The 10,255-nt window shown below is 44.5% G+C and overlaps 1 protein-coding gene across 1 annotated transcript in view; it reads left to right on the forward strand.

Annotated features, from left to right (window-relative positions):
* Positions 1–763: 763 nt before the first annotated feature.
* The window catches only part of MAP1A (microtubule-associated protein 1A), a gene marked incomplete at its 5' end in the record, with an annotated part of 14,845 nt that continues 5,353 nt past the window's right edge, over positions 764–10,255 (forward strand). Inside the window, 4 exon segments of the mRNA XM_009708959.1 lie at positions 764–846; positions 1,504–1,644; positions 3,177–8,356; positions 8,358–10,255. The exon segment at positions 8,358–10,255 is cut by the window's right edge and continues 1,779 nt beyond it. Coding sequence (XP_009707261.1) covers positions 764–846; positions 1,504–1,644; positions 3,177–8,356; positions 8,358–10,255 — 7,302 coding nt within the window.

Here is a 10,255-nt window from a genome sequence, read left to right on the forward strand (position 1 = left end):
CAGTATTTTGCCAAATATCCATGTAAGGCCCATGCCAAGGTGAGCACACAAACTGCTTTTTTGTGCTACCAGGCTCTTGCTCTTCTTTGGCTCTTCCTTTTTTGCCTAAATAGAGAGCGCAGAGTCCTGTCTGTGTGCCTGTTTGTGGCTCTCACAGGAGGGAGACAGGACAACAAGCATTTTTATCATCTGGGTGGTTCCCGTACCAGCAGTTTACCTCTAGGAGTGCACGTTTGGATTAAAGAAAAATACTTTGTAAGAGAAAAAAACTTATTAAGAATGGTGAGAGATTCTGCTATTAGTGCTGCAGCACTCTAATGAAGGGTGAGTTGGCACGCACCAGCTGGCTCACGAAGCCCTGTGGTGACTAAGGCTTGGACAACATCCAGAGATACCTCTCCATGGTAGCTGCAATGAGGCAAAATACTTCTATCTGCAGGGGATAATTGGTCTGTGCCAGTGTTCACGGTGCACAGCTGTCTGGCACGAGCGGGCAGCTTGATAGGCCTGGCACTATGGTCTTCGGAACATGTTGGAATTGAGTTGCAAATTGTGCTGATCCAGAACTAGGATTTTTTTCCTTGTTACTGAAAAGAGTTTGCTTTGTTCCGTGAGACCCAGGTATTAAATTTGGTCTAGAATGCAAGTTGAAACCTTGCAATCAAACCCATGCTGAAGTGGAATTTTGGAGGCCAGAACATCAGTAGGCAGATACTGTCTCATCAGCTTCTCCCATCCTGTCTAATCCTTTGCCTCTCCCCAGGCCAAAGAACCCTCCATCACCGGAGTGATACCCTGGAGACAGTGATCCTGGTAAATCCCAATGTGGACAGCATCGTGTCTGAGGTAAGGACCAGATGCCAGCAGGTTTTCTCCACATCAGCTCTCCTGCCATTGCTTGACATAAAGGTCGTGATCACCACGCTTTGCACCTTCTGGAGAGTTTGAACATGCTGCCAGTCTGCTGCAAGGTGTGGTGAAGTGGCCAGGTGTTCTGGTCTTGCCAACAAGATATAGGCGCTAACCACTGTTCTGTGGCAGAATTTACTGCTAGACAAAGAAACACATGAGAGTGTATGGTTTCTTGTGTGCTAGTCCTTTAGGAATGAGCTGCTTCCTGGAAGAGAATTGCCTGATTTTAAGGATTTCTCAGGAGCTTGTAGAGTTTCCTAGCAAACAAGGTGGAGGGCTTCTGAACCTTGAGCATTCTAGTTTGATGAGAGTCTAAATGTGCAAACCTCTCACATGGCAGTGTAACACCAAACATTTTCTCTTAGCATTGGCCTACTTTCTCAATGTGAATTGTGATGTGACATGGAGCTGTGTTGGGTACGCAGTACCACTGTCTTCCCTCTTCAATAACCTACCCTCTTGTATTTGTAGAAAACTTATGTTTCGGCTGTTTGTGAATAATGCGTAAATATTGCCTGTCCATGTGTTTCTGGGTGCTGATGAGGAATGCAGATAACTTTTTAACTGCAACACTCTGTCTCATGGTAACAGGTCCGCTCACTGGTGTGTGATTCATCAGCCCACAAACTACTGATCTTCTGTGGTCAGAGCTCAGACCAGGAAGGAGACTTGATCCTGCAGACAGGGACCTTCACTTACCAGAAGTTTGCTGAGATACTTTTAGACCCAGAGGTGAGTATGACCAGTAAGCCAGCATGTGCCCTTCTGTTCACAGAGTGCATGATAGAGCAATGCAGCCTGCGCTGCTCCTTCAGGTGGCAGATCCACAGAGGGACGGGCTTGAAATCCAGCAAAAAATTGCACAGCATAAGTAATTCATGCTATAGTCTTGGGCATCTTGCTTTAACTCCCTGGCTTAAGTTTTCACAGTCAGTCCGGCAAGCACAAGCTGTTCACAAGGTTCAGAGTGTTCATTAGGGGTGTGTAAAGATGACGAGGGGATGGCTAAATGCTGATTAACTAGCTACATGATGATTAAATAGTTACAAATGTTGTTATTTAATTGTAGAATTGCAGAATCATTCAGGTTGGAAGGGCACTTGAGAGGTCTGTAGCCCAACTGCCTGCATAGAGCAGGGTCAGCACTGAATTTAGACAAGATTGCTCAGGGCTTTTTCCAGTGTGGTCTTGAACACCTCTGCTCCGATGCTAATTAACTAATACTGTAGCTTTCCTCAGAGGCTTTAAACTCTCTTTCTGTTGACGCTCATTGCCAATACAGATATGCTACTTCAGTTTTTGATGTCCTGCTTCCACTGATCATTGTGCCAGATGTTTAGAGTGTCTCCATCTTATTGAACGTACAGTTGCTGCAGGAATGGCTAGGTGATATTTTGACAATTGATATCATTGTTGCTGTAATTACATCAGCAAATCTGCCCATCTTCATTTATTTTAGGCTGATTGTTCTCATTTATTTCTGGCACCCACTTATTTGGGCACTAACTAGTCAATTAAGGGCTGTCTAAGCAAGAGAACACAGTGTAAAGAAATGCACTAATCTCATTCCAGATATTTAGGAAGTATGAGATTTAATGCTTCTTTGCTTGGGAGATGTTGAACATAGCTCTAAGGAGCCTTGGAAATTATATTGACCTTAGTTCTACTTATTAATTATGTAGCATGTCCCCAGCCCCATATGTATATCAGAGGTGGAGTCACGACTTTCAAAATAGGTCCCAGGAAAGAAAATTAATCTGAATTAAAAAATCCTATGACACTAAAATTGCACAAAGGGCTATAGGATTGTTCACTAGCCAATGAGTGAGGATAAGTTCGGACAATGATGCTTAGCATTGAAAAGCATATCTCGGGGTTAGAATTCACAAACTGAAAAGAAACTGCTACTTTTGAGCCCAAGCCAGGGACTGATACCCCAGGTTAAATAGGAAGAAGTAAGGGAAGAGTACAAGGTATTTCCTGCTTTCATTTTCTTTCCTGAGGTCTTGTCACCATGCTCTCCCAACAGGCAGGAAGCATAACAGCCCATCAACATTAAGAATTTCAAAAGAGAGCAGAACATGGCCCCATGCATCTATTTGCAATGGGCTTTTGGACTATTTAATTTATTCCCAGTGTTGCCTGTCAGTAAAGTGCTCATGGCATCTTCAGTATTTCTGCATTAACTGGCTAGTTTTTTTTTAAGTGCTGAATTGGTCTCAGAGCTCTATTTGACCTTTATTTGTCTGTGCTTGTCTCATTAGGTCACCCAGATTCTTAGCAACACTGATTCAGATATCAAGGCTTCCCTTACTGTGTCGTGCTTGGGAGAAGGAGACTGGAGCAACCTTGGGCATCCTCGATTTCAGGAAATTATTAATCTGAAACTGAATCCTGATCCAGTTCTGCCAGAAATGGATGGGGTGTCTGAGTTTGCAGAATACGTCTCTGAGACAGTTGACGTGCCATCTCCATTTGATCTCCTGGAGCCACCCACCTCAGGGGGCTTTTTGAAGCTTTCTAAACCCTGCTGCTACATATTCCCTGGGGGAAGAGGTGATTCTGCTCTCTTTGCTGTCAATGGGTTTAACATCCTTGTGGATGGTGGCTCTGACAGGAAATCTTGCTTCTGGAAACTGGTAAGGCACCTGGATAGGATCGACTCAATCCTACTCACCCACATTGGTGCAGACAACCTACCTGGCATCAATGGGCTGCTGCAGAGGAAAGTCGCTGAGCAAGAGGAGGAGCAATCCCAGGGCTCTACCAACTACAGCGACTGGATGAAGAACCTAATTTCTCCTGAGCTAGGAGTGGTTTTTTTTAATGTTCCTGAAAAGCTGAAGATGCCTGAATCGTCCATGAAAGTAAAGAGGAGCATCGAAGAAGCTTGTTTGACACTGCAGTATCTCAACAGACTAGGCATTAAATCAGAGCCTCTCTACAGGGTGGTGAGCAGTACCATTGAACCTATCACGCTTTTCCACAAAATGGGAGTGGGTAAGCTGGACATGTATGTACTGAATCCTGTCAAGGACAGTAAAGAAATGCAGTTTCTAATGCAGAAATGGGCCGGTAATAGTAAAGCAAAGACTGGCATAATTCTTGCAAGTGGGAAAGAAGGTGAAATTTCTGTTCCCTATCTCACATCCATCACAGCCCTCGTGGTGTGGCTTCCAGCTAGCCCAACAGAGAAAATTGTCAGGGTTTTGTTTCCTGGAAATGCTCCTCAAAATAAGATACTGGAAGGTCTTGAGAAACTCAGGCACCTGGATTTTCTGAGGTACCCAGTGGCTACTCAGAAAGATATCACTTCTGGAGTACCTCCACCTGTCCTGAAGCAGACCAAAATTAAACAAAGAACTGACAGTAAAGAGAGTCTTAAATCTTCCCCCAAGCCATCTGTGACAAAGCAAGCTAAGAAAGAAGAGGCAGTTGAGGAGGGGATTAAGGAGGTAAAACCAGAAGTCATAAAGGATGCTAAAACTGAGAAAAAGGTTAAAGAACACGCAGAGAAAATTCCTGAGAAACCTGTTAAACATGAAAAGATAAAGACAGAAACAAGTGATGCTCTCAAAGCTGAGAAAAGAAAATTGGCAAAAGACAAGGTTGGAAAAAAGCATCTCAAAGAGAAAGTATCCAAACTGGAGGAGAAGAAAGACAAAGAAAAGAAAGAGATTAAGAAGGAGAAAAAGGACTTAAAAAAAGATGATGGAAAGAAAGAGGAAAAAAAAGATTCAAAGAAAGAGGATAAAAAGAAAGAAACCAAACCAGAGCCCAAAAAAATTTCCAAACCAGACTTAAAACCATTTACCCCAGAAGTAAGAAAAACATTATACAAGGCAAAAGTTCCAGGCAGACTCAAAACTGAGAAGATCAAAGTCAAACCTGAAAAGGAAGTACCTGCTGACCAGAAGACATCGCCAACGGAGAAGGCACCTGTACAGGTCGAGCCAGGAGAGACTTCCATAGCTGAACAGAGGTTAGTCCTGTCTTCACCAGAAGATCTTACAAAGGACTTTGAGGAACTGAAACATGAGGAGAAAGGGGCCTTGCAGGTGACTCAAGAAATATCTGATATTGAAGTTAGTGATAAGATTATGGGAGTACCTGAAACAGAGATAAAAGACTCTGCTGACATGATTGCTCAGAGTTGCCTTGAAGCAGATCTGATTTTGAAAACAAACATTCTTGATCAGGGAATAACTACTACTGATACGGAAAAAGAATCACCAGCAGAGGAAAAGGCAGTCCATCAGCTAGAACTGAAAGCAGGTCATGCTGAAAAAATAGAGGATGAAAGAAGAACAATAGATGAAAATCGTGAGGCAGAAGCTGAGCAAGGCAAAGAAGTTCAGCTGTTTCCAGAAAAAGAACAGGTACCATCACAGATAGACCTATTAGCAAAGGGTGTTCGGTCATCAGGGTTCAGAGAGGAAGAAAAGGAGGAAGAGGAGAAAATCTCTTTGGACAGAAAACAGAGGGAAGCCGAAGCAAAGACTCGTGAAAAGTATATTGAGGAGACAGAGGCACAGGAAGAGGGTGAGAAGGAAAAGAGAGAAGATGTGATAGAAAAGGCAGAACTGGAAGAAAAGGAAGAACAGCACACGACGGCAGAGGAGAAGGTAGAAAAAAAGAGAGACTTCTATGAGCTGAATCAGGATGAGAGGGAGGACAAAACATTTACCACTACAGAAAAGGAAAAAGAATTTAGTGATATGGATGAGAAAACCAAGTTACTTGGAAAGGACGTAACAAAGGAAGAGTCGTATCTGAGCAGTCTGCCAGTCCCACCAGGAGAAACAGCCGAACATGTTTCATATATCCAAGATGAAACTATCCCAGGCTACTCAGAAACAGAACAGACCATTTCTGATGAAGAAATACATGATGAACAGGAAGAGAGGATCCCACACTTGAAGTATGATGTCAATGCCTATGACATTTCTGTTCCTGACCACCCAGGCTCTTTTGAAGCAATACATGGAATACAGGCCATGCCTACTGCTGACCTTTCAGCCAAGGGCTATGCTGGCCAGGAGTCTGAAATCCTGGCATATCCTGCAAACATTGTGGCAGCACCTCTAGCTGAAGAGGAACATATATCCTCTGCTACCTCCATTACAGAATGTGATAAGCTTTCATCTTTTGCAACTTCAGTAGCAGAAGATCAATCTGTTGCATCTATAACAGCACCACAAACAGAAGAGACTGGGAAAAGCTCTTTACTTCTAGACACAGTAAACAGCATGCCCTCCTCTCGAACTGAAGCAACCCAAGGTCTCGACTATGTTCCCTCTGCTGGCACAATCTCTCCCACATCATCCTTGGAGGAAGACAAATGTTTTAAATCTCCGCCCCCTGAAGATTTCCATGCATTAGCAGAAGGAGAGAGAAAACTGGAAGCTCAGAAAAAGGATCTTCATGAAGAGGCAGAAGATGAAGAGGAGGAAGAAGATGGGACTCCAAATATTGAAATGCCTGAGAAACTCAGAGGGCATTATAATGCCCCCATTTTTGCTCATCAAAGATGTCCTGATAATGTGTCAATCAGTGTTCCCACAGAAGTGATGCAGACTTCTGGTCTGCCATTATCCACTGAAGAAACACCATTTTCCCAGGTTGACTCTGCAGAGCCTGAAGAACGATGCATGAGTCCTGATGATAGCACAGTCAAAATGGCCTCTCCCACTCCATCTGGCCCCACTAGTGCAGGACACACACCTTTCCACCAGTCTCCAGTGGAGGAAAAACTAGAAACAGTAGATTCAGATCTATTTGAAAAACAAACAGATGCTGCTGCCGAGAAATTGGAAGGCCAAACTTCTGTTGCAGTGAAGGAAGCCAAGGGTGAACCTCTCAGAGAAGATGAGGTATCTGCAGCTAAATACAGACATGAAGAAGAAGTGCCTGGACCTGTAACGCAGAAGCTGGACTTGGGCAGTGACATTCCAGTGTCTCCTGGGGACGAGGTGCAGGAAGAACCAGTGGGGAAGGAGGAGCTGCCCTGGCTCTCCTACCACAAGCAGGACACAGTGGTGATAGGGGAGGAGGAGGAGCATCCCGTGCTGCCCTGTCCCAGCACAGATGTGCTTCTGGAGCCAGGAAAAGAGCAAGGAACTAAGACCATGGCAGAAAGTTTAATGGGATTTTCAAAACACTTATCCTTTGAGCCATTCTCTACCACGGAAACATCTCTAGGAAATGTGGCTCCTCCACAATTCACAAGCCAAAGCAAGTCTGAAAGTGACAAATCATCACAATTTTCACCAGATGACACCAAATCACTTTCTTTTACAGAAGAAAGTATTGGTAAAGAAAAATCCTCAGATATTTCTGTTAAGGGAGTGGCTCCTGAAGAAGGAAAACTGCTGTATTTCACAGGAGACACCTCAGAAGATGAAAAATCTTCTCATGTTTCCATTAAAGACATTTCTCCAGAAGAGACCAAATCCATTTCCCTCACTGAAAGTCCCAGCAAGGAAGTCTCTTCAGACCTTTTTGTTAAAGGAATTTCTCCAGAAGACATCAAATCTCTTAGTTTCACAGAAGAGATACCTGCAAAAGAAAAAACTACGTCTGACTTTACTGACAAAATCCCTTCAGAAGCTGCGAAATCCATGGATGTCACAGAGCAGAGCCCAGCTACATATGAAAAATCACTGAAAGTTTCTGCCAAAGAACTCACGGAAGAAGTGTCAACATCTTTTTTTTGCCCAGAAAGTAGCTCAGTTAAAGACACATCACCCAGAGATACTTTAACTGAAGAAATGTCTCCTGATGATAGCAGTTTATTTTCTGCAGCAGAAAAGGGCCCGTTTATGGGAAGAACTACAGGCTGGGACTCTCAGGAAGTATCTCCAGATGTGAAGTGCTTACACTTTACAGAATCTAGCCCAACTGAGGATAAAACATCTTCACACATTTCTGCTGAAGGTGTAAAATCTTGCGGGTTCGAGGAAGCTCAGGAAGAAAAATCTCCAGAGATGGAAGACTTTTACATGAAAGATTTAAGTTATGAGAAGAAAGTGTGGTTTCCAGAAGAGGTGGAGGAGATCCCTGTTCAGGGAAGGCGGCAGAGATACGATAAAGAGAGAGAGAGCACATTCTTGGACGAGGTACCAGAATATGAAACAAAATCCCTTCCTAAAATGGGAGAGGAGGAGATCCTGCCTCCTGCAGTGCCTGGCAGTCACACCTGGAGAAGAGCAGAAAGTGAAGCATGGGGCTCTGCATATGGGTATCTTCGGGAAGAAAGAGAGACTGGAAGAGGAGGGCAGTTACCCAGTGAGGAGTATGAGGATCTCCGTCATGCTGAAGACAAACCTGTGCTACTGCAAGCAGAAGCAGAATGTTTAAAGATGGAATCATGTGATTACAAAGAAGACACACAGAAGAGTGCCAAACCTACATCCGAAACAAAGGAGGTGGAAATAGTTCCTGCTAACTCTTCCAGAAAGAACACAAACGGAAAGTTCTCCTCTGTCTTCTCAGTATGTCTCTGGTGAGGAAAATCAGGCCAAAGCATTAACTGGAAACAAAGAAAGGCAAGAATTGTTGACATCTAAACAAGATTACTCCTACTTAGATGATGAGGAGAAAGCTGTCCTAGATATCTATGCAAAGTCACTAGACCAAGCACTGACGGCATCTCCCCTGTCTGCAACGACTACCGCACTGGAGAAGGAGATTGACACACCACCAGAAACAGAAAGGCCTTACAAGTTAGATCAGTGCAAGCCACCTTTGTGGGAGGAAGTCCCATCGAAGGACACAGAGAAGAAACCAGACATCAGTGGTCTGTATCAGGAAATAGAGCGTAAATACAAGTCAGATAGAAAGCAAGAGGATGACTGCAAATCCACTGAGGGTCTTTATGACTCTACAGGAACAAAAGAGCAGATGGCAGCAGCATCTACTCTGTTGCAATCTACAAGACCAGCAGAATATGAATATATGGCAGCGTCCCCAGAAGAAAGTGCCACAGTGTCAGGGCAGCGTGCACACTCCCCTCTAGGACAAGGCCCTTGTCAAAAAAGCAGTGCTGCCATGGGCCATGGCGAGGCTGTGGGTTCTGCCAGCCAAGTGGCATATCCTCCAGAGACCTGTTCCAGGAGCTCCCCTGAGCCTTATTCCTATGAGGAAGGGGTCTGCAGACCCAGAGGTGATGGTAGTTCTACAAGACAAGAGCAAGAAGAAAGAGAACCAACTCCCTACCCTGATGAAAGAAGTTTCAAATATGCTGACATCTATGAGAAGATAATTGTGTCTGGAGTTGGACCCTCCCCCTTCGCACCCAAAGGTGCAGACAGCCCAGGTCACGCTGACAAGGAGCCAGCAGCAGCACTGATCTCTCCAAAAGGTGAAAGTTTTCACGTCTCTGCAAAGGAAGAAGAGTCCTGCCTTTATACCTCTGCTGAGAAGGAGTTGTCATCTCCAGCATCCCCTAAAGATAAAGCAGATTCAGCCTTTGACTATACAGACATCCATGAAAGAGGCTTGCCCTTGTCTGAAACAGATAAGCCTAGGATATCTGAAGGACAGGAAAAACTGAAGGTGTCTTCTGCTTTGCCAGAAGAACTGTCCTCTGAACTGCACCCATCATCCACAAGCACAGCATTTGCCTCTCCCACAGACATGACTGACACGTTTTACCAAGAAAAATCAGCTGCCTATATTGATGCTGCTTGTCGAGATGAGAACATCATTTTGTCTAGCCAGGAGCAGATATCTCTGTCCCCGAAATCTGAAAGCCCAGATCCCAAAGATACATACTATGAGAAAGCAAGTCGAGGGGAAGAAAGCATGAGTGACTCAGAGTTAGAAAAAGGTGCTAAGGAGAAATCCGAAAAGGAGTCTAAACTGCATAGCCCTGTTGAAGCTGCAGGCACAGTCTATGCACACATCTCAGCAATGGACAAGTTTCATGTATCAGAACCTCTTCTGCAAAGCAAGCGTCAGGAGTCCATTTCACCCAGTTCGACTGCCTCTTCACCCTCTGATCCAGGGTGGAAAGAGGAATATGGCAGCAGGAAAACGGCATCAGCCACTGTTGTGGGAACATACCTTGCTGGTTACAGTGACCTGCCAGGCACAGGCAGAGATGAGCAGGCTTCAGAAATGTGCCATTTAAGACAAGATTCTTCACAAAAGAGGGAGGTCACTGAAAAATCCGCAAAGGAATCACATTTCTGTACAACAGATTATCCAAGTGCAGCAGTGGTCTCAGAGTGCCCAGAGCAAGCCATATACTTGAAATCTGCTTCTGGAAAACAGGAAGAGGCATTCAAAAAGGGCCCCGCAGTAGAGGGCAGAGTGATGGACAGCTCTTCTGGATTTGAAC

The sequence above is a fragment of the Cariama cristata genome, unplaced genomic scaffold (genome assembly GCF_000690535.1).
Source record: "Cariama cristata isolate BGI_N322 unplaced genomic scaffold, ASM69053v1 scaffold12341, whole genome shotgun sequence".
Taxonomy (NCBI): domain Eukaryota; kingdom Metazoa; phylum Chordata; class Aves; order Cariamiformes; family Cariamidae; genus Cariama; species Cariama cristata.